General features: G+C 40.5%; 4 protein-coding genes across 7 annotated transcripts; 3 read left to right on the forward strand and 1 right to left on the reverse strand.

The window, feature by feature from the left end:
• Nucleotides 1-1839: 1839 nt before the first annotated feature.
• LOC135620817 (protein FAR1-RELATED SEQUENCE 6-like) lies at nucleotides 1840-8296 on the forward strand. Of its 3 annotated transcripts, none has more exons than XM_065123405.1 (7): nucleotides 1840-2000; nucleotides 2213-2393; nucleotides 4995-7215; nucleotides 7302-7403; nucleotides 7507-7603; nucleotides 7683-7781; nucleotides 8001-8296. In XM_065123405.1, the coding sequence occupies exons 3-6, from the start codon at nucleotides 5035-5037 to the stop codon at nucleotides 7754-7756; spliced, it is 2454 nt and encodes an 817-aa protein (XP_064979477.1). In that variant the 5' UTR covers nucleotides 1840-2000; nucleotides 2213-2393; nucleotides 4995-5034; the 3' UTR covers nucleotides 7757-7781; nucleotides 8001-8296. The 3 variants fall into 3 exon arrangements, with proteins under 3 accessions (XP_064979477.1, XP_064979479.1, XP_064979478.1); XM_065123407.1 differs by having other exon boundaries at nucleotides 8007-8296; XM_065123406.1 differs by having other exon boundaries at nucleotides 2213-2316.
• Nucleotides 8297-8460: 164 nt separating this feature from the next.
• Nucleotides 8461-12021, forward strand: LOC135620853 (protein ENDOSPERM DEFECTIVE 1-like). Its single transcript, XM_065123408.1, has 6 exons — nucleotides 8461-9999; nucleotides 10088-10207; nucleotides 10645-10761; nucleotides 10878-10967; nucleotides 11462-11569; nucleotides 11696-12021. Exons 1-6 carry the CDS (start codon nucleotides 8791-8793, stop codon nucleotides 11753-11755), a joined length of 1704 nt encoding a protein of 567 aa, XP_064979480.1. The 5' UTR covers nucleotides 8461-8790; the 3' UTR covers nucleotides 11756-12021.
• Nucleotides 11856-14001, reverse strand: LOC135620869 (aspartyl protease family protein At5g10770-like). The gene is made up of 2 exons (XM_065123409.1): nucleotides 13798-14001; nucleotides 11856-13302 (listed from the first exon to the last, which is right to left on the reverse strand). Exons 1-2 carry the CDS (start codon nucleotides 13955-13957, stop codon nucleotides 12032-12034), a joined length of 1431 nt encoding a protein of 476 aa, XP_064979481.1. The 5' UTR covers nucleotides 13958-14001; the 3' UTR covers nucleotides 11856-12031.
• Nucleotides 14002-21228: 7227 nt separating this feature from the next.
• LOC103977953 (pentatricopeptide repeat-containing protein At5g66520-like) lies at nucleotides 21229-25538 on the forward strand. Of its 2 annotated transcripts, none has more exons than XM_009393621.3 (2): nucleotides 21229-21381; nucleotides 22850-25538. In XM_009393621.3, the coding sequence occupies exon 2, from the start codon at nucleotides 22994-22996 to the stop codon at nucleotides 24632-24634; it is 1641 nt and encodes a 546-aa protein (XP_009391896.2). In that variant the 5' UTR covers nucleotides 21229-21381; nucleotides 22850-22993; the 3' UTR covers nucleotides 24635-25538. The 2 variants fall into 2 exon arrangements, with proteins under 2 accessions (XP_009391896.2, XP_018678854.2); XM_018823309.2 differs by having other exon boundaries at nucleotides 22943-25538.
• The last annotated feature ends 1079 nt before the right edge of the window (nucleotides 25539-26617 follow it).

Genomic DNA, 26617 nt, shown 5'->3' on the forward strand with positions numbered 1-26617 from the left:
TTGTTTGTCTTCTCATATCCTACGAAATATGTTCGATTACATCCGATTGTATGAATAAAATGTATGTAGAAATTTTAAAAAAATAAAAATATAACCCTAAATGAGAAGGTTAATTTTGTCTAACAGAAAAAAAAAAAACACACAACCCAATATTACTTATAGAAGTATATATACTATTTGCGTTCTTCATCATTTTACTATTTTAAACAATATTATTTTTAATATTTATAATGATTTATTTATTTTTCTCTTTTCCACGGTTTTTGAGGAAGAAAAAGATCAAGAGGAGTAAGACGAGAACAAGAAGAAGAAAAAGAGAATGAGGGGGAAAGAGAAGAGGAGAATGAGATTTATATTTATTTACAAAAGGATAATTTGAAAATATTTAAAATAAAATTATGGATCGTAAATAGTTATCCTTTTATTTATATCTCGGCGGAATAAAGGAGACTACTATTTGATACCCATATATTTACTATATTTATAATATTATTTTATAATTTTTTAGTATTTTTAAATTATCACTTTATAAATTAATATAAATATCCTATTCTTAACCCTCTCCTCTCTCTCCTCTTATTCTTTTATCTTCTTAGATAACGATGTGAGAGAAGTGATAAATAGGATCAGATGACATCGAGCAATAAGGAGAAGAGAGTAAAGGAGAGTTGAAGAAACATTAGCCCTCAAGAAACTCTAATTTGACTTCGGGATATTCTACGGCTATACATTGCTCTCTTTAAGAGATAAGACAAACCAAAAAAGTTGAGGCTAACCAAAGTATTAGCTCAACCAATAAGCCCTAATTTATGAGTTCGATGCCCTTTCCTCCTTCTCCCATACATTGTCATTCAAGATTTCCCTTTTTAAGAAATCAAGCTTGGACTCCTAAAAATAATGATTTACATGGTGTACAATAGAAGTAGGCCTTATCGATTGATTTTCTCGAATTCGTTAGCTTTGTTATGCTCATGGTGGATCAGTTGCCTTTAAATGCACCATTGCTTTGTTTGTCTATTAGCATGAACTTGGAAGAGAAACAAGTGATGTTCATGTCATGGATTAACGCATAACTAAGGAGTACATGTCTTTTGCAACTATTATCTAACATGAAACAAATTACTTTAGGACTTGACAAATAATGAAAAATGGATGTTCGTGGATAATAAATCTTGGTCAACACCGACACCCACCCAACCAACCATCTTCATCAGACATAGAGATAGAGTTGTTGTGATCATGATTATGAATTCTTGTATGATACAAATTGTGTAGTTGTCAATGCAGTATCTTAAAGAGCCTACCAAAGTTAGACGTTTAGGTTGAAGGATGATGGATCGTTTAAGATGACGTAGTATAATTTGAATATGTGAAAATAATAATAATAACTATTAGGAGAGACAAAGACACAAGGAGAGATTTAAAAGAATTATTAATTATAAATAAAAATATTCAAATATTTATAATTTAATTACAAAAAATGATTTTCAAAGAATTTAATGACAAGTGTATTTAAAATAGCTGAGATATCATGATTTTATTTGGGTTATTATGTTCAAAGTTCCTAATAGAAAATAAAAATAATTTAATCAGTTATTATATTTTACCAAGGACTTGAATCCTTTCACGTAGGACCCACCGCATCCAGGGAGGGACGGAGGGAGGGACAGGGAAGGAGGTTGGGGGTTGGGGGTGGAGGACGGTCACATCCGCCCCTGAAACGTTTTGGCGTTGCGGGTCACGTGGTCTCTTCACCGCCATGCACGTGAAATGGGACCCGCGCGATCGGTCCGGATGCGAAGGCCACATCACCCGTGGAAAAACCTTGGTTCTCCCCACCCCTCGGCAGAACCCGTGAACCCACCCGCCCGCCCGACCGCCTCGGACGACGCGACGACGGTGCTTCTTCCATGATGTGGCGGAGCACCTCCACCGGATCACCGAGACAACTAATATGCAGCAGTAGCCGCGGCAGGACGACGAGGCATCAGTCGATGGAGGTACACGAAAACAACCCGAAACCCCAATCCCAACCGTAACCCTAACCCTAACCTTAATCTTATCCCCTCCTAGAAAACAACACCGAACCCACCCATCAGTAGCATCCCCGCGCGGCAGCCGTGTTTACCGTAGTCGTTCCGTGCTCTCTGATCTTTACACCATATCTTGTTCAATCACCCTGTTTGCTACTGGTTCGTTTGTCTGACTGCAGCGAAGTTATCGCTGACCGCACGGAGCCCACCAGCTGTTTGTTGATTTGCTTCGACCAAGCCCCCTTGCCGAAAGCTGCTGCCGGGGCAGCTTACTGGATTTGAGGTATCGTGATGGCCTAGCGGACTTGGAGCGACTTTGAATGGATATATAGTATCTCCTTTGTGTTTTCGTCGCCATTGGTAACTCTCCTAATGACTTGTTGCCATGCCCCAATTGTTTGTGTAATTTCTTTGTTTGGAACTCCTATGTGATTAACATTCAGTTTGAAATTCCTCGTCTAGAATGAAAAGTGACTACAATTTTGTTCAGTCGGATGGAACTAAAGTGATTTGTTTTTAATTAAAATCGAGTCACATGGTCTGGCAATGGATTAGGATGAAATTCATAAACTTAAGACATTATTTCTTAGTTTCTAGAATGAAGCAGTGCTTTCTTTTTTTTTGTGACTCTTCATGGCATACTTCTTTTCATGTCACATCAAAATTAAGAAGGTACACCAATGTTTCACATATTGTGATATGATGATAGGGACTTGTATTACTTCCATGAATCCAGCTTGACCTGCTAGTGAACTAACTAAGAGTAAATTGGTTGTGTTGGATAGGGTTAACTTATGATTTAAACTAATTTTAAATTAAGCTAAATAAGAAGAGGACCGTCATTATGGAATAAACTTAAGTCTCAAATTAGTGTATCATGTAATAATAGGTAACCAAAATCATACCTTGACCATTTCTCCAAACTTCACAAAACAGAAGAATTCAATTTATTCCGATTTTGTTCCAACCAAGGTATTACTCTTAATTTTGATCTCAACTGAAATTAATATGAAATCCGTTCAAAATTATTTGAAGTTGATTCCAAATAGGATGTAAGAGAAATACCTAGGTATCTGTATCTTTTTTCTTTCAGCTGGAATTCACATGGCTATCCCAAGGTTGATTTTGGCATTCGTCACACTGCCTTGTGATGCATATGGATTGTATTGATTTGATTGTTAATCATTTTCATGGTACCATTAGTTGGGGTGAGGAGGTGCCATGATCGATGCAAGGTTTCTTGATGCAAGTAGATCATAGGCTAGTTCCTCTAGCTATCGACGATTAAAATATCAGGCGACGTGTCCTTAATTTGTAATTGAATTGAGTGTCAGCGGATTCTTTGGTCATCATATAACTAACCACAAGTAAATGGGTAATAGCGACGGCAAAGTAGGAGAAATCCTTCCATGGATAAGTAAGCAAGCTATATGAACCATCTCAGAGGGAATGAGACATATGTGATGACTGTTAAATTTAAAGAGCATTTTATATATGGTAGACATCATGCTAGAGCATTAGTTGATTAGCATCATGACTTATATGCTCTGCACCAGATGGAGCTTATGCAGGATGTTCAATATGAGAGACTGTTATGCTTGTCAGCTGAGAGTATATATAGATCAGGAAGAAGATATCATCTGGAGGATTAAGTAGGAAACCTCAAGTTCTATCATAGGTTGAACCTGAAAGGCCTTTCTTAACTTGTTTTTGATGAGGATCTTTCTTAATTGGCTTTTGACAAGGGCCATACTTTTTTATTGCTCTGGTAGTTGAAGGGGATGTTTAGTTAGGTTTACAAAGATGAAATTTCCAGGGAAATGTTAAGAATTTTGGATCAGTCTTTAAAGATATATACCACAGTTCGGTGATGAACCAATTGAACTTGATGATAAGGAGTTGGGAAACTTACCATTTGCAGGCAGTAGAAAAGAGTGAACTATCTTCCTTTGCTGTACTGCTACATTCTTTTAGATCAGCTTATGTGACGAAGCATGTCTGTCTGATTGTATGGGCTATATTTGCCAAGATGGTACTGGGTAGCTTTTATCTAGATTTCATGCCGGGCTTACAATATAAGCTGATACTCTGCATGTGGTAGATGGCTTTTAAATAGCATTTTAGATAGGCTTAAGTATCAATAGACGAAGAATGTCTGTCTGAGTGTATGGGCTATATTAGCCAATATGGTACCGGGTAGCTTTTATCTAGATTTCATGCCAGGCTTACAATATAAGTTGCCGCTGCATGTGGTAATTGACTTTTAAATATCATTTTAGATAGACTTAAGTATCAATAGATGATGGGCATCTTTATTCAAAGGTAGTTGCATGAATGTGGTATGTAAGAATGGTTTAGAGAATGAATTTGAAATCGTATCCTGTCTTCAGCTGTATAAAGTGCTTGTTGTGATAAGCCACCATTTCTGTAGCTGCTTGTATCCCCTAAAAGATGGTAACCATGTTTGTAAATAACCTTTTTAGGCTTAATATCCAAGCAATCTGATAAGGAACCCGAGGTGGTCTGCAGGTGAAGTTTCCATGGTCCCCTGCTGTTGGAGGACTTTTTTGCTGAGGTATGCAGGATCACCTGCACAAGCAGCAGTCAATGGTGTCTGCCGTGATCCCTGGAAAGTTGACCTGGAGCGTCTAGTTGTGAATCTATTTAAAATTTTTTATTTTCTTTTTCAATGATAATTTTAGGTACTTTTGTTTGTATGTCAAAGTAGATGTGACCCTCAATTAGGCATTCTATTGTTTTTAGGAAAAAAAAAATCTCTGTATACATAATTTGTTCTTAATCTTTGAATTTTATTTGAAGGCGATCCAGTAATTTCAGAATTAGTTTCTAGTTCTGTCAGCTTCATATAATATTATGATTGGATTAATCTTGCATCTGATAATTTCAATCTTGCAGCTTTTGTGGGGCTTTAAAGTGTTGTTTGCTTTTTATCTTTCTTAGTGGATGTAGGGTGTTGTGTACTACTATCACAGCGCTTGAGATGGAACAGGATGAATCTCCACTTGAGTCTAGTGATGAGGAGCTTATCTGTGACAAAGATAGTGGGAATCAGGAACGAATGGAGAAAAGAGTTGCTGGCCTTGAAATCGTAAAAGCACCTGAGCCTGGAATGACTTTTCCTTCTTTGGATGCTCTTGTCGAATACTACAAGAAATATGGAAAGCAAGAAGGTTTTCGGGTTAGTAGAAAATCAAGAACAATCTCAAGTTCTGGAAAAATAGAACATGTGACAATTGCATGTTCGCGAGAGGGAAAGCCATACATCTATAAACGGAATATTCTACAACCCAAACCGACAACAAAAACTGGATGCAAAGCTCGAGTTAATGCTACTCTGTTTGAAAATATGAGCTGTAGAATCAATTCAGTTAGGCTTGAACACAGTCATTCTCTGGTTCCGAGAAAATCACGCTTCTGCATGTGCAACAGGGATTTATCTATAGGTGCACAAAAAAGACTTGAATTGAATAATATGACAGGGACTGGTGTAAATAGGAATGACACAACTTGTAGTGTTCAGGCTGGGGGTTGTGAGACTGCACCAACTTTGGAGAAAGATTGCAAGAATTCTGTTGAGAAGGCAAGTAAGTTTTGGCTGGGTGTGGGTGATGCTGAAGCAATTTTTGATTACTTTATTCGTATGAAATCAAAGAATTCAAGCTTTTTTTATGCAATGGATGTTGATGAAGAATCCCGAATTAAAAATGTGTTATGGGCCGATGCAAGGAGCAGGGCAGCATACGAAGAGTTTGGTGATGTTGTTACAATTGATACAACATATTTGACAAATAAATATGACATGCCTTTTGTACCTTTTGTAGGTGTTAACCACCATGGCCAGTCAATTTTATTTGGATGTGGCTTGCTGTCAAATGAAGACACCATGACATTTACATGGTTGTTTAGAGCTTTTCTTTCATGTATGTCTGGGCGTGCTCCAAATGCTATCATCACAGATCAAGACAAGGCCATGCAAAAAGCTATTGAGACTGTATTCCCGGGCATTCGTCACCGATGGTGTTTGTGGCACATAATGAAGAAACTGCCAGAGAAGTTTAAGGGTTATAGGGTGTATGAAGAAATGAGAAAATTGATGCAAAATGCAGTTTATGATTCATTCACAAAGGAGGAATTTGAAGAAAGTTGGACTAAAGTCATCGAGAAATTTAATTTATATGATAATGCATGGTTAAAAGGTTTATATGAAGAGCGGCACCGATGGGTCCCTGCATTTGTGAAAGATTCTTTCTGGGCTGGGATGTCTACAACACAAAGGAGTCAAAGGATGAATCCTTTCTTCGATGGGCTTGTATATTCGAAGACAACGATGAAGCAATTTGTTGAGCAGTATGATGTTGCATTGGAAAGTAAAGTCGAGAGAGAAGACCAAGCGGATTTTCAGTCCTTCAACTCATGGGTCCCCTGTGTAACTCATTTTGATATAGAAAAACAATTTCAACAAGTTTATACCATCGACAAGTTTAAAGAATTTCAGCAAGAGATGGTAGCAAAGCTTTATTGTGAAGTCACTTTAGCAGGTGGGAGTGATGGAATCTCAGAGTATGATGTGTCTGAGGATGTCTTGATCGGGGATGATGATGATCAACATCATAAGCTGGTCCACTTCAAGGTGCATTTCACCGAGGGTGATTGTGAAGTTCAGTGTAGCTGTCACTTGTTTGAATTTAAGGGAATCATATGCAGGCATATGATATCTGTCCTAGTAAAGAGGCAAATTTCTAGTGTTCCGTCAAGATACATTCTCCCACGATGGAGGAAAGATTTGAAAAGACGTCATATGAAGGTGAGAGTTGGTTATTGCGGTTGGAGCAATAATCCAAAGGCCCAACGATATGATTATATACACAATAAGTTTGATGAGGCAGCAGACATGGCAGTTGAGTCTGATGAGTACTCTGAGATGCTTTGGAGTTGTATTGATGATTTCCAGAAAAGAATAAATAAAAGTGATGTGGATGGCAAGGGCACTCAACACCCTTCTGCAAGACTAACCATCGAAAACAGACTGCTTAGTCCTCTAGCTCTTCGTAGGCAGGGGCGTCCTTCGACAAAAAGAAAGGTATCCAAGGTTGAGCAAACTATAAAGAAACACCTGCAACCCAAAAAGAAGGGTCAAAGTAGTGGCGAACACGACCAACAGGTGAACACACAATGTCTCAGTTCGTTGCCGAATTATAAAGTTTTAACAAATTCGATCTGTGCGAGTTTTTACACTTCAAATTGCAGGTATCACAACACCACCAAACTGTTGACACCTATGCACGCGATATTGTAGGGGCAACTGCACAAGGCTCCACTGAGATTGGAACGCAAGAAACCATTTTGCAGGTATGTGGACCATCAGAAAATAGCTACTACTTGTATTGGTGGAACACAATGGAAATAACACTAAAACCAAGTCTCTCTCTCTCTTTATGTTTCCTCACACCAGGCAAATGCGACTTATGGTCAATATCCTGGCCAAGTCCTAAATATGCAACATGTGGGTAGCAATCCTCTACTGCCACCACTTGTTCAAGTTGCACCAGGTAAGCCAACTTTGACAAAACAGTAATCAAAGCTTCTACTCTAATGCTTGCTAACAGCTTATATAATTGCCTTTGTTAGAAATAAGAGGTCCCACGTGGAGTCAGCACGGAGTATCTGATTACCCGTTTCAGGGATACAACGATAACAAATGATGACTGAGAACATAAATCTTTCAAGGTAAATGTCAGATACCTTTGCCGACTCTCTTCTCATTGAGTCTCCATGTTACAAGTCCTCCAGTTCTTGTCATTTGCATATGGTATGGATTATGTTGATTCGAATCGACAATTGAGTATAAATAATTTCATACAAACAACAAGTTCTGGAGGACTCGTGTGGTTTCAGTTTCCAAGTCATAATTAACTCCAATCTTCATTCTATGATCGTTTTGCTCAGTTGCAGGATCAGCGGTTCCGCAGCAGAGAAATGCAGGAGGCGTGCGCAGGTTCTAGTGGACACTCCATCGATCGAACACCGGAAGGGGAATTGTACAGATAGTGGTATGGATCGGGCGCTTTATATATTCTTGTTTTGTGGATGCTACCACGTAAAACAATGGACTTCTTTTTCCACTTCTCCGTTGACAACAGCTTGTAATGTAGAAGCCTGCCTGCCTGTTCAATTTAGACTGCTTTGAGTAACGTCTGGCCCAAATCACAGAAATAAAACACACTTTTATTCTTGTAGGCTTATTGCTATCTTTTCGGTGTCCATTTAAAATTAAATTATATAATATGCTTAAAAATGTCCTTAATTTTTTTAAATCATCGACACTGATGTCTATTAGAATCTCAACATAAAATGTGTTACGTGGTAAGTTTTCCAAATTTATTTAACTGGAAAAATTTTAGGGATAAACACCAAAATTATCGACTTCCTTGGCTTAACTGTGATTCCGAAGTTGGATGGGACCCACCTGTGGGACCGTGATGTCGACCAGTGAAAGATGGTTGCGTAACGAAAGATGGTTTTGCAAGATCAATCGCACAGAAAACTAGCCGTTGCGTGGCCGTCGCCTACGCACCCCAGCCACCCGCCCCGACCAAACGGCTACTTCTTCCCCCCCATAGAAACCCTTGTTCTTGATCTTGATCTTGTTTCTCCCTCCTCCTCCTCCTCCTCTAAACCCCCTTGAGATGGAGAACTAATCTTGTATCCTCCTCTCCCACTTCTTTCTGCCAACAAAATGATAGCGGAATCCGATCTCCATTTCTCCGACATTCCTCTTCCTCCCCCCTCCGGGTCAGATGCCGAGGGGAAGCACCGCAGCCTCCCCCCTCCTACTCCGGTGCCATCGGCGACGCAACCACCAGTCCCCACCCCTCTGGCCACTGATCGGAAGTCCCGCCGCCCCCGCGCGAGGCAGATCAGCTCTCGCTACCTGTCCCCTTCCTCTTCCCCTTACCCTTCCTCTTCCTCCTCCGTCTATTCTTCTGAAACCCTACGCTTCGCCGCCTCTCCAAGAAATGGGTTCGCCGCTCCCTCCTCCGTCGCAATCCTTTCCAAGAAGCACCAGCAGCAGAAACCCCACCGGAGCCACCCGTCTTCTCCCGGGCCCGAACTCGAGGAGGCCGACGAGAACCAGCCCCTGGCATCCGTCAGGCGGAGCTCGGAGACCCCCCTCCCCTTCTCCGCCCACGGCAAGCCTATCGGCACCATCAAGAAGCGGGCCGTCGTCCGATTGTTCACCGACAACCACAGCGACGCTGCTGAGCAGCCGCCGAGGCTGGATGATCCTGGGCGGAGGCCGAGACCGGGAACCCCGGTGGCGCACCACCGTGTCCTGGATAGCACCACCGTTCTGAGGACGAACACTCGACCCCCTACGCCCTCCCGGGTGAGCCTCTTCCCTTCCGATGGCTACCGCTGGGCTCATGGAAGCGGCGACTGCGGGTTGGATGAAACCACCTCGGAGAATTCCTTTTCCGACACGGAGACTTGCAGCGTTAGCAGTCAGGGTGGCCTCTGCGACAGCCCGCCCCTCCTCCCTCCTGCGTCTTGCAGATCGAGGCTGGCCACCGACGTCCGGTCGTCCATGCCGGAGGCGGACCTGCTGCCCACCATGTCGGCCAGACGCCAAGACGGGGCCGAGGTCTCTTCTTGTAGATCATCTACCAGCTCGCTTTTCTTGCGCTCCCTGAGCTCGGCTTTCTCCGGCCGCCAACAGCAGCACCCCTTCAATTTGAGCAAGTCCGTCAATAGGCCTCTCTTCTCGTCTAAGCCACCACAACCTCCGAGTTATAAACCAGCCGCCGAGGTGAAGAAGGTCAACAAGGCACTGGGCCGACAGGAGGACGCCCATGTGCTTAGGCTTCTCGACAACTGCTATGTGCAGTGGAGATTTCTCAATGCGAAAGCTCGGGGGACGGTGGAAGCTCGGGGAGTTGCGGCTCAGGTCAGTGAGTGTGGAGGTTGCAATGGCAATTAGATTTGGTTTCTTGTCCATTACAGAACAAATACCGAACAGTTTGAGTTCTTTTTAGAAATCACTGTGTGGGCTTTCCGGGAGGATTGCAGAGCTTCAAAGCTCTGTTATGGAGAAGAGGATCCAGCTTGAACAGCTCAAAAGAAGAGAGAGGTTATTGTTCATCATCCATCATCAAGTAAGACTGGATCTTATTATGATACTGCTACATTTTCATGTGTGGATTTCAATTTTCTCATCTGAGTTGGATGTCTCTCCTCTCATATGCAAGGGTTTAATGCCACAAAATGAGGCTGAGCCACACATTTGATGATTCATTGAGCTTTTTCTGTTTGCAATAGGCAAAAAAATTATTTTTTTTCTGTTCTTTCATTTTTGGGATTTGTGAGTGAATTTTGGAATAATTTCCTCTTCATGAGGAATAATTTCAGATAGAGTTTTAGATTATGTTAAGGAGATAGAACAGTATGATCTATGGATTCTTTCTCATGCTACCAGCAAAACTATCCCACTATCATGTTCAAGATCGTGTGTGTATATATATATATATATGTATGTATGTATAATTTGGATGATTAAGCATGTCCTAGTATCATAATTTGTTCTATTTTGTAGATGTCACATTTGGACGAGTGGACCGTTCTTGAAGATGATTATTCAAGCACTCTTTTAGGGGCAACAAAGGCTTTGCAGGATGCTTCACTTCGACTCCCGATTGCGGGGAATGTGAGGGTATGATACCTTTAGATTAATCATCCTCTAATAGAGTTGCTGGATCTTGTTTTCTTTTTTCATTTCCCCCCCTTCTAATGGATTGATTATGAGATGTTACATTATCGTAATTGCAGGTAGATACTCGTGAACTTAGGGAAGTTATGGATTCTGCATTACTTATGCTGGAATTACTGTCTCCGTGTGTGGCGAGATTTCTATCAAAGGTGAGGTTGCTGAATTGTTGCAAGAAAAGAATTTGAAGGCTTCATTCGTTCATCTAGGGAACCTTGTCGCGTATTGGTTTTCCAACATATCTTTAACATGCACAATGTACCCCCTTACTGTTCTTTAGTGATTTGTGCACCTAAGGTTATTGCTCTTGAATGCCAAACTTGTGTTTTTGTACATAGAAAGATTTAAATGCCGGAACGGATGTCTCGTTTTTGAAGGTTGAAGACTAACACATATAGAGCATAGAATACAATAGATTTATCCTATGAGAGGCTGAAGATATGGATCAGAATACAATGGATTTACCTTATTACAATAGTTTTGCCTTTTGATGTCTGTCGTATCATGTTTATATTTATGCTGCTAGCCTCTGATACTAATAACTCCCAACTCTTATTATTACAGGCTGAATATATCACATCATGTAGCTTCGGATATATTTACACTGCTAGCCTCTGATAGTAATAACTCCTGACTCTCATTACAGGCTGAAGATGTCGATCATGTAGCTTCGGGCCTGGCAAGTGTGATCAGTACTCAAAGGGTTTTGGTTGATGAATGTGGAAATCTTTTATCAGAGGCACATGTGTTGCAGGTTTGCAATTGTTTTCTTGGAAGAGCACTAGAATAGAATCACACACACTATTTAGAGCAGCTAGCTGCCTCCGGGATCTGGCAACAGAAGTTTAACCTATGTTTATTGCTGCTTGGTCTTTGTTAGGTGAAGGAATGCAGCTTAAGAACCCAGCTTATTCAAGTTAAACACAGGCGCACACAGTAGTCGATCGTTTGTAACGACACTCACTCCGAGTTTGCCATTTGAAACAATTACTATTCTTTACTTCTTTTGAAATCACCAGAAGAAGTTTGCGTTCAATCGATTAAGGAGAGGCTGAGAGGTTAAGCTCTCTTTTCTTGTGATATTATAAGCTAGAGATGGCAAATCAATGAAGAGTTTCAAACATGTGTAACAACAGGAGCAGCGAGCGGTCTCTTTCTCTCTCTCTCTCTCTCTCTCTCTCTCTTCTCTTTATTCATACCAGAGCTACTTCGACCCTTAGCAGCCTCCCGGCCCAAATCCGATGACCTTCTTCGAGACATCGTACACCACAGTGAACGTCCTCTGCTGCACGTTTCCCACTATCCCCAGGTCACCATCGTCACTGTTGGCGGCGAAGGCCAGGCAAACCTGCGACTGACTCAGGGCGTAGAGGATGCCCCCGAAGTCCAGGTCCATCGTCACACCGTCGTTGAACTCCAAGGCCACCGTCGGTATCGACACCGTGGTGTATCCCGTGAAGTCGTAGCAGGTGTCCAGTAAGGAATCCGGGGCTGCCGCCTTGTAGCTCGACATCCCCTGTCGGAAGGCCGACCGGAGCGCCGAGTACGCCGTCGGAGGCAGCCGGCTTATGACCGTGCCGGAGTCGATGATCGTGCCCGCGTTGGAGAAGACGGTGGCCGATATCGGGAGGCGCTGCCCGCCGACGCTTATAGCTACCAAGTCCAAGAAATAAAACGACGGCGAGCTCGCGTCGGTCAGCATCGGCGTGAACTTGACGTTGGACGAGGACGAGTAGCTGCCGCTGCCGAATGTCAAGAAGCCCGTAGAGCTCGACGTCGACGGCAGGCAGTAGGCGAAGACCCCGCCGTACTTCTGGTACGCCTGCACGACCAGCGATGCCTTGTTACGGCCGAGGCCCATCAGCCCCGAGATTCTACCGAAGAGCCCACGGTTCTTCTCGCCGCACCCGAACCGGAAATTGGGAATCACGTCGGCGTCAGTCAGCGTGAGCTTCTCCTCGGCGAAGAAGCCGATGGTGTAGGACTTGTCGCCGTACTTCACCCCGTAGAGGCAGGTGGAGGAGCTGCAGCCGGAGACGTCGAGGTCGGAGCAATAGGCAGAGCCGCAGGAGATGTTGGCGTACGTCGACGAGTGAGAGGGGTCGAAGATGGGATCTTGCTGCAGGTAGCAGTAGGAGGCGCATGGCTGGCACTGGATCCAGGTGACGTCGCTGCCGGTGTCGAAGACGACGGTCTGGTCCCGCTTGGGGGTGCCGAAGCCGACCGTCACGACGTAGTTCCCGACGCCGAGGGAGCTGCCGCTTCGGGCTGGGATCGCCGATGCGTCCACCGCCGAGTCCTGCGGTTGCACCTTCACCTTGGTCGCAGAGGTAGGAGAGGAGGAGATCTGCCGGTGGAGCCAGTCGACTCGGAATCGATCTCGCTCTAGGATTTGCTGGTGGGAGAGGACCTGCCGGTGGTGCAGCGGCGAGCATGGGCCGTGCCGGTGAGCTACCGTCAGTCTCGTGAAGTTGGAGCTCGCGGCACCTGGACGAAGACAAGATTGATTAGTCAAAGGTGACGCTGACCGCCTTTCTTGTATACATGTTTCATATCATATTTTGATCGTGTTCCACAGATCCAATAATTCAGTCAGTAAGCGTCAACTACGTTACTATTCGATGATGAGACAGATACAGACCAATTATTAGTGAGGATGACTTCACATACGGAGGAACCACACAATTCTATCTATTCTATGAGCGATCGGTGGCAATGGATTCCCCCACCACCATCTTTCGACGTACGAGTGAGTGAGTGAGTACCTCTTGATCCTTATCGACCATCATCTGAAGACTGTTGTTACATCTAAATGACAACTTTCACACATACACACACACACACACACATATATATATATATATATATATATATATATAGTTTCTTCCTTTTTCTCATATTATATGTATGCATAAAATATAAGCTATGATATGATTACTACGTACTAGTCAAAAATCGAATGAAATAAGATAGTTATTACACCTTTGGATGGTGAACACACTTTGTCGGGGAAGAAAGAGCGGACGTCAACCTTTCGATGGCTTTCTTGTTCTCCTCCGACATGGGAGCATACAGCAAGAGTAAGCATCAGAAGAAGGTAAGCAGCAGAGGAGGGGAAACTTGAGGAAAGAGAAGCAGCCATGGATGTCTACTACCCAAGAGAAAAGAGGTTGTGGAGGGAGGCCAAAGGTCGTGGGAATATATATATAATACACGAAAATATCTTTGTTTACTCAAGTTGGGGAAGGCTTCAAGAAATGGCCCTCTCTCTCTCTCTCTCTCTCTCAATCACATTTCTTGTTTGGCTGGCTACCGGTGGGGTGGGGAAAAACAAATTAAAGAAGACTCATCGGGTCCACAAGAGGTCCAAGTCCACTTACCCAAATGGAATCCAACAAGCATGGCAAAATGGAAGCGTCCACGCTCAAGCCATAGAAAATGGAGCCCGTTCGCTTGGTGGTCTCACTGTCGATGGCACCCGAAACTTAAGTTTCCACGAGTCCTGACAACGAAGGGGGGGAAGAACACAAGGTCTAATATCAGAAGATGTCAAATATTTTTGACTCCGTCGCTATAATATGGCTGTGGGTGGGTGACTACCTACAGTTCTTCGTTTCTTGTGACGACAGAGGGAGAAAGACTTGTAGTAGTCTTCTCTCGTAGAAGAGTAAGGAGAGACTTGCATAGCAGAGATGATTATTAGCTAGTGACGAACTAATTAATAATGGTCAAATTCATATTTTGATTGGCTGTGTACGTACGCCACCTAAGGAAGGCTTCTTCTGGCTTGCTGGATACGGCGAAGATGCATTTGGACTCTTTCTCCCCCCACTTGTGTGAGCTATCATCATATCTCTGGTCTCCGGTCTCCTTTTTAAGTTGAAGTCATTGGACCTTTATCCAACCAGTAGGTTGCGAATTATTTTAATACATTTCTAGATTCCATAGTGAAGTTAGGAGGCAGGAAACTAGTGCTGGCATGGCTGGCATGATATTAGACTTGATAAGCTACACTTGGAAATGCAGGAGCCAACTTTGACCATCATTCCTAGGGTCAAATGAACCTTGACAATGCCAGCCAACCTAAATACATCATATGAATTATCATATATATAGATGTTAATCACCATGTAGGAGGAATACTCCATCAAAAAGTTAAACCTGCAATTGGATTCGAAAGTATGATTCCTGAACAAGATATCAAAAATAAAGCCTTGATCCGACTATAAATATATATATTAATCCAGATTGAATTCAATCTTGATTAATTATCAGGTTACATTGGTGGGAAACCCCTCCCTTGGCTCCGAGTCGCGAGGGAAAGCAAGAATTACAAGAAGACGATGGATCATTTTTTGCCCTCATTAATCTTAGGTTATTCATCTTATAACTAGTTTGATAGATAATTCATGATTAACCACATTTTTTTCATAATTGAATGATCGTTATTATGGGTATCCAAAATTAGTTTTTATTTTTGTTAACATGTTATTACTAAGCAATAACTCTTATTAACATGTTATTTTTTATTTGTCGCAATACGACTGAGTTAATTAACTTATTAACTTATTGAGCTTTAACCAAGTCCGACCTAATGACCCAAAAATACTTGACCTAATTTAATGACCTGAGACCTAACTTGGTAATGACATGAAACATATCATAATATGCCTTCTGACCCATCCATGTATAACCCATCACTAATCTTAATACTAGGTTGACTCTGATACCATTAATCATGATCCGACCATTAGATGATTGATCCATTAACTTGTTAAGCTTGATCTCGTCCAAGTTAATGATAGAAGACTTATCTAAGCCCTTATAAATCCATTCATGATATGTCATGATATTAGTTAGACTTGATAAGCTATACTTGCAAATGCAAGAGCCAACTTTGACCATCATTCCTAGGGTCAAATGAACCTTGACAATGCCAAACTACCTAAATACATCATATGAATTATATATATATATATATATATATATATATATATATATATATATATATATATCAATTGGATTCGGAAGTATGATTCCTGAACAAGATATCAAAAATCAAGCCTTGACCCGACTATATATATATATATATATATATATATATATATATATATATATTAATCCAAGGGGTAGATTGAATTCAATCTTGATTATCAGGTTACATAGGTGGGAAACCCCTCCCTTGGCTCCGAGTCGCGAGGGAAAGCAAAATTACAAGATGACGATGGATCATTTTTTGCCCTCATTAATCTTAGGTTATTCACCTTATAACTTGTTTGATAGATAGTTCATGATTAACCATCTTTTTTTCATAATTGAATGATTATTATTATGGGTATCCAAAATTAGTTTTTATTTTTGTTAACATGTTATTACTATGCAAGAACTCTTGTTAACATGTTATTACTATGCAAGAACTTTTATTTTTTATTTAATAAGTTAGTTAACTCATTAACTTTTGAGCTTTAACCAAGTCCGACCTAATGACCCAGAAATACTTGACCTGAGACCTAACTTGGTAATGGCATGAAACACATCATAACATGCCTTCTGACCCATCCATGTATAGCCCATCACTAATATTAATACTAGGTCAACTCTGATACCATTAATCATGATCCGACCATTGGATCCCGTTAACTTGTTAAGCTTGATCTCATTCAAAACTAAGTCTAAGTTAATGATAGAAGACTTATCTAAGCCCTTATAAATCCATTCAAATCTTCTATCACTTTTTGATATAGGCCTATGTCGGAATAATCTCCACCACTTACTTACATCCTAGCTCGTGAGACCCAATCCAATGATGACTACAAGTCATCATGTTCTATGACATGAGTAATCATGAGTAATTATTTTCAATCTCATTCATGAATAATTATTTCCTACTCAAGCCTTTTATCATTTTCTCATCTCTAATACCATACAAGTTATCACACGAAATACAATTCTAATGCCCCCTATTTCAAAATACAATTTTGGATATAAAAACTAAGGGTGGTTTCCCTTTAAAAAGCTTCTCGTTTTACCTTTTTTTTTTTTTCTCAAAAGTTACTAATATTTTTATTTTTTTAAATGATGCCCCATATTTCAAATAATACCCAAAATATCTCTATACTATATCCAATTATACTATGCTCGATAATCTTAGAGACTATGGACCACCAATCCATAGGGATAAAAAAATATTGTAAAGCCTACTTGATATATATGACTCAAATGGATTTCTAATCTTATCCAAACCAACTATAAGTCTAAAAATTTGATATTATAATGATCTACAAGCAACCAAAACCAAAGAGACAATATGATGTCATATACAATATCTTTCAATCGATTTATGATGTTTTCAGCACCTCAAGAAAAGCACTATAATGCTATTGAAAAACAATACAAATCAAATGAAATCAAAACACAATAGAAACCATTTAATATATAGTCTTCAGATATTTAGGAATGTCACAGAAATGGGACCAATTACAAGCCTAAAAAGTTGGTATCAAAATGGTCTACAAGCAATGACAACCAAAGAAACAATATGACTTAATTTGTTTTCAATTTAACAAAAATATTGTAATGCTATTGGAAAATACTATAAGTGAGCCAAATGAAATAAAAAAGACACTAAACACTTTGATATACTACACTTGGATTCAAATATGTATTCATGATAGTTTAAAAATAATCACCCAAATGAGGATAAAAAATTAGCTTATTACAATGTTTTAGCCACAACGATAAAATCATTGTATAGCCTACTTAAAAACACCATGTCTGATCCATCCACTTTGACTAATGCTCTGATCCATAGGGTGTCTTCATGACCAGAACAATACAATTGGGTGGGTGTAGTGTGTGGGTATTTTGGGCATTATTCGGAACATCATCTTGGAAAAACAAAAACAGTCGACACCTTTTGGGGAAAAAAAAAAGCAAAAAGGAAGATATTGTTTTTGGGAAATTGCTCAATTACTAATTCTAGTTTATTATCTTATTTAATATAACCTTATATTTTCATCCCTTATTTTCAATTTAATAAGGGAACCCCATAAAAAAAAAAAAATCCTTTTTTCATAAACTATGACATGATATCACAGCTTACTACTGTAATTAACTCATCAAATTCTTGCAAATAACCTCTACCATTAATTTGAAAATATAATATGTGCACTGCCCATCCTACAATGATTCTTTATCCCAAAGCTATAAAATCTTCCATTGAGCCACACCTTATTTTCTTTACATTCACCTTGCAGAACTTTCCTTCTCCACAAACTTGTATAACATACCAGATAATATCATAAGCTTATCTTATAATAAAATTGACATGTTTTGACAGTAGTCCTATGTGGAAGGGGTCTCAATGCTCCAAAATGGAATTTGATTTAATGTAATCTTCTGGAATATTACGAGGAATATATATCAGGATTCAAGAAAGCATGGAAGGAAGCTGTTCGTGTACTATGACAGACTCAAACATTTCTTTGTTTTCTCCACTCATTATCATCATGCAGTTTGTTATTATTCACAAGCTTTTGCTTGGCCGAATGGTTTTTCAAAATTTATCCATTTCACCGGAGTTAATTAAGAATTATCTTATCATACATGAATTCTATGATTACTTTATGATATATTCGATGTTATTTTCACAAAAGATCGGAGCCTCTCGTTCCTAAGAACCTAAGTGATAAATTAAAACGCGATTAATGAAAGTTTATTGACATGATCACTATTTTTATAAGTTAGAAGAGAAGATTTTCCTTAACAGATCAGTGATATTTCCTCGTGCAGTTGGGAAAATCTTATCTGTTATGCCCCCTTAAGATTGAGCTTCGTGAAAATCTTATCAAGGATGTCGGACCGATGTAATGAAAATAGTTTACGGACGAGAAGCTTCGTGAGTGAGTTTACTAGTTGATCAGTGGTATGTATGTGAGAAATACGTAGTTGATGTTTGACCACTTGATCTTGCTAGTCATAGGTGCCCAGCAAGCCAATCACGTGAGTGATGACACGTGTGACTTGATATAGAATCTTTTTGCTTATTATATTTTGGCGTATATCACTTTATAACTATTGCATAAATGCATACATATATTGTGATGTCCTTGGATTTGTGCAATGAGAATCGGATCGTGATGAGATCACGATAATGAGATCGATTCACCTTTAAACACATATCCTAAATAATCCCGGTCATAGGTTACTCGAGAGGGACATCGTGATAACCGGACAGACTGTGTGCTGTATATCCGTCCATATGATGGATGCAGCTGGTCTCATAGCTGCTCGTGTAGGGACACTAGGTGTTGGGAAATCATGGGGGCGACATCACATGCGCAGCGGAAGAACAAAAAAATAAAATCCCCGATTCCCAAAAAGATGTTCGTCATCGTGCGAAGATTGGTGCGAAAAATCCGCGAAACATAAAACTGCGTATAGAGTAGATTGTGTTACCTAGGGAGATCGTATATCCCGGTTTCCTTGCAGATCCTTAGGAGAGGGTGAAGGAGGTCAAGCGTCCTCCTCTCTAGCGGTGATCCACACAGCAGGGTCGCGACGACGCTCCTCAAGACTTCAGGCCTGCTCTGAGGTGGAGAGGAAGAGGAGAATAGGAAAGGCAAGCAAAGGCTCTAGCCTATGAGGCTCTGAATCCCTCCTATTTATAGAGGTCCCCTGTCAAACCCTAATGGGTCCTCCCCTAGTGGGTATTGGATCTGTATCCAATAAGACAAGGGCTCCGTCGGATATCTCATATCTGAACCTCTACTCATCGCAATCCCTACCATATGTGTGTGACCCTCTAGGCTTATCGAGCTGGCCGTGAGTCATACCTGTCAGAACTCCTTCTAACTCAGTGAATTATTATCTCTGTAATAATTCACTTGACTCATCGACTACGGACGTACTAGGACACTACGCCGTAGTCCCCAGACGATACAGGGGAATCCAATCCATTGGACCTGTCTGTCCTCAGTTACCGTGTACCTATAATCCCTCATCCATCTAATATCCCAGAGACCGTATATCGAGCATGGTGTTATCAGACCCATACGGTTTCTACTCGAGTCTCGCTCTAATCGGATTCTCCCGGAGAACTCTTTCTCTCTCAACCCGAATGACCCTGGCCAGGGATTTGTCTGAGCAAGAACACATGGGATATTCCTCTCATGACGCCGAGAGTGGATGATCCTCTATCGACACTCAATAGCCCTCGTAAGGTCGACTACCACTCCCAATGACCAACTGTACTAGATCTGGGACAGCCAAACCTATAAGTCTGGTATCAAAGAGTGGAGCACTCATACAGGACATTCTTGGTGTCTCAAGTCTAAGGACCAGATACACCACTAGGACTACGGAATCGCTGTCTGACAATAAGGCATCATCAACCATCCAACATTCCGTAAGCGGATCAATCAATGAACTCATTCTCCAATGAGCACATGTACTGTATCCCTAGTGTCCCTACACGAGCAGCTATGAGACCAGCTGCATCCATCATATGGACGGGTATACAGCACACTAGTCTGTCCGGTTATCACGATATCCCTCTTGAGTAACATATGACCGGGATTATTTAGGATATGTGTTTAAAGGTGAATCGATCTCATTATCGTGATCTCATCACGATCCGATTCCCATTGCACAAATCCAATGACATCACAATATATATATGCATTTATGCAATAGTTATAAAGTGATATACACCAAAATATAATAAGCAAAAAGATTCTGTATCAAGTCACACGTGCCATCACTCACGTGATTGGCTTGCCGGGCACCTATGACTAGCAATCTCCCACTTGACCTAAAGCCAATCACCTATGTGTCGGATCCCCATCAGACCCCTGTGACGCTCAAAGGCAATCTGAGACAACGGTTTTGTCAATGGATCTGCAATGTTATCTTCGGATGAAACTCTTTCCACTGCTACATCTCCTCGGGTTACGATCTCTATGATAAGTTGAAACCTCCTCAGAACACTTCTGATGAGACCCGGGGAAGTAATGAACTTCTTCAACCATACTCCCTCCTTTGCTGCATCTGATGCAGCAATATACTCCGCCTCTGTGGTCGAGTCAGCAGTGGTATCTTGCTTGGAACTCTTCCAGCACACTGCTCCTCCATTTAAGGTGTAGTTGTCGAGGACTGCTTCGTGGATGGTATACCGGTGTCGCTGCTGCCTGCCTTCGCCGCCGCCGTTCCATGCTGCGTCTGAAGCTGTGTACGAATCGGAACGCACGAGGGAGGCGACGGTCCGGTTCGTTCGCTTAGGGTTTTGGGGTTTTGGTTGGATTCCAATGGCTCGCTAAGACCGGTTCGGAAGCTATCAGCTATCTCTCTCATTCCTAACTTCGGCTAATTAAGACCGGTTCGGAACCGAACCGGAGTGGAACGACGACCCGACAATTAAAGCCGACAGTTCCTCGTCAGGCCTCGAGGCAAAGGCGACGCCGCTGCGGCTCTCCCCCGAGCTTGGCCGCTCCTCCGTGTAGGGCAAACGATCTCCTTTGCACCGCTTCGAAACCTCAAGCTGGAGTCTTATCTCCCTCTGTTGAAGAGGTTTCCTCTTGGTCCACTCTGTTACCTTTCTGTGCTTTTTATTTTCTCAGACTGAATTTAGTTTTGCGACGTTTTGATCTTCTCATTCGAACATGCTGTGTTTTGCTGTATCAAGTTGACAATTTTCTGCCGAATCGATATTGTAAGGCCGCGCTCAATCTTGACTCTGATAGTAATAAGTTTCTGTGTACTCCGGATGCTGGTTGATTGAGGAATAACGAATAAACGATCCGTGGCGAGTGCTATCAGCTCTTTTGGGATTCAAAATTGATTGGTACAGTATAAATCATCAGAACATTTCTGCTTTGTTGGATATGATTCTGATAAAATGATTGTATAGGCTTGTTCATGGAGGTCATTAAAAGCTGGAATTTTGATGGCAGAGGGGTTGAAGGATTTAGGTTCCTACGGCTTCAATCACGTCAGTCTGCGAAAATAAATAGGATTGGAAAATGCTAGAGACGTAATTAACTTTCTTTTAATTACTTTGGATCCGTGGAGATAACAATGTCTTTCAGAGAAGTGAGATAAAACAAGTTGTCAAAGGATCAGTGATTTTTCCTTTGATTACGTGATTGGTGTATGACTATGTGTCAAACGTTAGCTGCCTTTAGTTTCACCTAATGTTCTTTTGCAAATTACATGTGCCCATCTTCAACGTAAATGACGATGTTAACATTAATGGGTTATCAATTGTTCTAAAATTGTTCCTACACTCATTTTCAAACTATGTAACCATCCATAAATTTCTTAGTGTCTTATTCCTTGATATCGCATCTTGTAACTTGTGGGTGACCTGGACATTTGTCAAATTGAATATGGGCATATATAGGTCTGTCTTTGATTTAGAATCTATTAGCCTTCCCTTTTCATGATCATATTTGGGGTTAGAGATATCGGTTATTAGACTTTTTGTTGATTTAATGGTGGTTTGGTATGTTTCTATTGGAGCATCTAAGTACACGTATGTGCATGGATTTCATTTAGAATTTTCTCTAACATCATTTTCTCCTAGGATACTCGTTTTTAGTTCCTTTGATTACAGAGAAATGCTTTGGTCTAGAACTCACAGGAGGACATCTGTAGTTTCCATATGACCATATTCAAGCATTCGTCCGGCATCTTGTTTGTTTAAAATGAGATCACTGGTGTCATAAGTATATGCTTCTTTTATTAAATTTTTGCACAAAATCATGTTCTCTTTAATATTAACTGCCTCTAAAAGATTTGGCTGTCAATTGGAGCCTCTTATAGTTTTCCATCTGTGTCTATTATATTTGCCTTTTGTATTACTCATTGAATTTCATGATCATAATCCTTAGGAACTTTTGACTGAAAGTTGTCATGTTTACTGGTTTCTTCTGGTATTATCTTTTCAAGCATGTTTTGGAGTACTGGGTCGTTTGGTGTATTTTATCTGGATTTACTTTGTCTGTGTTTGACATGTTTTCTGTGTTGTTACATGTAGGTGCTGCAAATTCTTGGGTTGTTTAACTCTCATCACCATTTTGTAGAATAATTTAGGTTTGCTTACTAAGAGCTCCGTTGCCATTCTGGATAGGATTTTGGAGATGCGTTGCTGTCAAATCAAAGTGATTATTGACTCACCTGAATGTCTGTAATTCTAGAAAATTCTTTGAAATGCCTTGAAAGATGCGCATCATTGAGATCACTGCAGCAAGTACATGCTCAAATATTCCTCAATGGGTTTAATCGTGATAATTATGTGGCAGTCAAGCTGATAACCTTTTGCAATAAAAAATTGGGCGAGAGAGGTTATGCTCGCATGATATTCGACAGCCTTATTACTTCTGCAAATGTTTTCCTTTGGACAGCAATTATCACATCTTACTCGAGGTATCAATCAGAGGTAACCAGAGAAGCAATTATAATATACAGAATGATGCATCAAAAGGGATCTCATCCAAATCATTTTACACTGTCCTCTGTGCTCAGAGCATGCTCATTTATGAAGGCCATACAAGAAGGCAATCAAATTCATGGTCATTCTACTAAACTTGGATTTAATTCCTCCATTTATGTCCAAGCAACATTAGTGGACTTGTACACAAAGTTTGGTTGGACCCAAGAAGCTTCACGACTGTTAGGGACTTTCCCTGAATATAACATTGTGTCGTATAACACGGTGATCACAAGCTATATTAAGGCTGATAATATGAAAGCTGCACGAGACCTTTTTGATGAGATGGCTGACAGGGATTCGGTCTCGTGGAATCTTATGATATCTGGCTATGCAAGTCGTGGAGATACACCAAGTTCTAGAGAACTCTTTGATCAGATGCCAGAAAGAGAGATTAGTTCCTGGAATGCACTAGTTGCTGGGTACTGCTGTAATGGAGAATGGGATGAAGCTATACAACTTTTCAAGGAAATGTGCTTAGCAACTGTAAAACCTAACCATATCAGCATGGCCATATTGATGTCTGCTTGTGGACATTTAGGAACATTAGAAATTGCAAGACAACTGCATGGATTCTTGGAGAAAAGTTGTATTGAAATGAACTGCTATGTGTTCAATTCATTGGTTGACATGTATGCTAAATGTGGCAACGTATATGAGGCTTTTCGGGTGTTCTCTGAGCTCCCAATCAAGGATGTGGTGTCATACAACATAATTATCCTAGGATTAGCCAGTCATGGGCTTGGGGAAGATGCCATAAAGTCTTTCTCTGAAATGCTAGATGCAGGGATCCAACCGGACACAATCACCTTCCTGGGCATCTTAAGTGCATGCAGCCATGCTGGACTCGTCGAAATTGGGCATAGATACTTTGAATGCATGAGCAGAGATTATGCAATTGAGCCATCTGCTGACCACTATGCTTGCATGGTTGATCTATATGGTCGAGCAGGACTAGTTGAAGATGCATATGACTTGGTAAAGCGTATGTCAATTAAACCACATGCAGGTGTTTGGGGAGCCTTGCTGAATGCATGCAGGATACATAGTAACATAGATGTTGGAAGAGTTGCAGCTCAGGAACTATTTCGGATTGAGCCGGTAAATCCTGGTAATTATGTCATTCTATCTAATCTGTTTGCTAGAGCCTATTTGTGGGATAGGGTTGCTGAGATCAGGCGCTTGATGAGAGGGAAAGTGCCCAAAACAGCAGGCTGCAGCTGGATTGAGGTTAATGGTCAAGTTAATGAGTTCTTGATAGGAGATGCAACACATCCACACAGCGAGAGCATCCATGCTGTATTGCGGCATCTGTCTTTGCAGCTGGTATAGGTAATATCAGCTTGATCCCAATGTTGAGTTATACATTTTGATGAAGGTTGGGTACTCTGGTCAATCAGTCACGAGAATGCAGCTGGGTATAAACTTCTAGGAGATGGACAAAGTTTTACATGGTTCAGAGTCATCTTGACGATGGTTGACTTGGATGATATCTTTGTTACAGGACTTCCTGCCACCAATTGCTCCCATTACAATACCTTCACTTGATGAGCTCCTGAGGAAAACATTGGTAATGCATGATTAAGAGAAGGGAATCTTCTTGAGCCGCACCTTCTTTATCAATACTTGTGGATGGATCATTGACATCTAGAGCTGTTCTGCAAATTGATGGGATCAGCAAGAATTGGTAAGTAGCCTGAGGATGACTTGACGTGGATTATTCATGGTTAGGGGGTAATGGAATCAATCTTCTTGAGTTGCATGATCTCTGATCAACAGTTGGGGGAAGGATCACCAGCTCTTGGAGCTGTTTTGTGCAGTAATGGGTCATGGTATCAGCATCAGAAAGGATGGCTGAGGAGATCGATGGCAAGGGAACTTTATGGGCAAGTCATGCGGGATTCTTCCCTTCACAGAGAGAGAGAGAGAGAGAGAGAGAGAGAGACAGATGAACCCCCAGGAGTTTGTCACCTTGTGACAGGGGAATATATCACTGTCTTGTTGATAAGAAGAGGATTTTGGTGCAAGGAAGCGGATAGCTGTAATGGCAATGAGTGGCTGCTCAATGGCACCCTGATTTCTTTTTTCCTTCAAGGAATTTTTTGCATTTTTTTTTTCAAAGATTATAAATGCAGTATTTGACCTTGTAAATTTTGTTATCTTAACATGTATCTCTCCCATTAACACTCATTGAGAAAAACTCAAGCTTAATGTGACAGAACTGCAGTCAACATTAGCTCTTCTGAGTTGAGAAATATTAAAATGCCTAAGATGTTCTTAATATTTATGTTTATCATAATAAATGTAAGAGAATATTGGAAGTTCGAATTAGTTAACGACGAATATTAATCATAATGATATATAAGTTTTTAGTTGTTGTGCTGATGCATATGCTAAGCATAAATTTATAAAAACAAATGCCAAAGTCACTCTTTTTCTAAGTTTTCTCATTTTTAGTCTTTCTCCGAACAACAGTTCTCAATTTATTTCTGACTATATACATAATGTTTGTAATGATCATATAATAGAAAAAACTTAATTAGCAAAGATTTTGATAATTTATTGTAAGGTTGTTTGAATCATATTTTTCACTACTTATTCTTTGAAAAAAATTATTGTCTAATTCTTTTTAACATAATAGATATTGTAATCCAAGTTCCAAAAAAAATCATATATTAGTCAAAGAAATAAAGAAAATTCATTTTGGATACATAAATAATACAGGAGATGCATTTTAGAAAAAAAAAGAAACATCAATAATTTTTTAAAAATTAGAAATTTTTTATAAAAATTCTGAAACGTTTTTTTATAAAAAATATTTTAGTTGTGCATTAGATAAATCCACAAAAAAACCCTCAAAAGACATCTTGTTCATCATAATTAATGGAGATAAATCATGAGAAATAATGTCACACATAAGTCTCAGATTGTGCGTGCAAAAAGAGGTTCTCTTATTTAATTAGTAATTCTTTTTTTTTTTCCCTTAGGGTTAAAAATGATCTGAAGCACACTTCATGATGATGATGATGATGATGCATGCATGCAGATGTGGCCTTGCAGTGAGAAGAAGCGTTCATCACATATCTTAAGTAATTGGAAGCTGCATGGTCTTGGTTCATGTTTTCTTGGATACCCCAAAATGGTTTGACTTTGCTGGTTCTGCAAGCAGCGTTAGGTGAGGAGAAAGGCAGAGAGCAACATGGCGGAAGCCATTAAAGACAGAAGCAGACAAGGAGTGAGAGGAACAGGTTGAAGAAAGGCGAGGGCAGAACATAAACCCTAATAATTACAGTACATGGGGACAACAATCAATCG

Source organism: Musa acuminata, chromosome BXJ1-3, assembly GCF_036884655.1.
Source record: "Musa acuminata AAA Group cultivar baxijiao chromosome BXJ1-3, Cavendish_Baxijiao_AAA, whole genome shotgun sequence".
NCBI lineage: Eukaryota > Viridiplantae > Streptophyta > Magnoliopsida > Zingiberales > Musaceae > Musa > Musa acuminata.

Coding starts and splice junctions, on each gene's coding strand:
- LOC135620869 (XM_065123409.1), bottom strand. CDS start 13,957: ATGGCTGCTTCTCTTTCCTCAAGTTTCCCCTCCTCTGCTGCTTACCTT. Junction 13,303..13,797: donor AGTGTGTTCACCATCCAAAG/GTGTAATAACTA, acceptor GTCTTCGTCCAG/GTGCCGCGAGCTCCAACTTC.
- LOC135620853 (XM_065123408.1), top strand. CDS start 8,791: ATGATAGCGGAATCCGATCTCCATTTCTCCGACATTCCTCTTCCTCCC. Junction 10,208..10,644: donor TGTTCATCATCCATCATCAA/GTAAGACTGGAT, acceptor TCTATTTTGTAG/ATGTCACATTTGGACGAGTG. Junction 10,968..11,461: donor TGGCGAGATTTCTATCAAAG/GTGAGGTTGCTG, acceptor CTCTCATTACAG/GCTGAAGATGTCGATCATGT.
- LOC135620817 (XM_065123405.1), top strand. CDS start 5,035: ATGGAACAGGATGAATCTCCACTTGAGTCTAGTGATGAGGAGCTTATC. Junction 7,216..7,301: donor GTGGCGAACACGACCAACAG/GTGAACACACAA, acceptor TTCAAATTGCAG/GTATCACAACACCACCAAAC. Junction 7,404..7,506: donor CGCAAGAAACCATTTTGCAG/GTATGTGGACCA, acceptor TCCTCACACCAG/GCAAATGCGACTTATGGTCA.
- LOC103977953 (XM_009393621.3), top strand. CDS start 22,994: ATGTCTGTAATTCTAGAAAATTCTTTGAAATGCCTTGAAAGATGCGCA.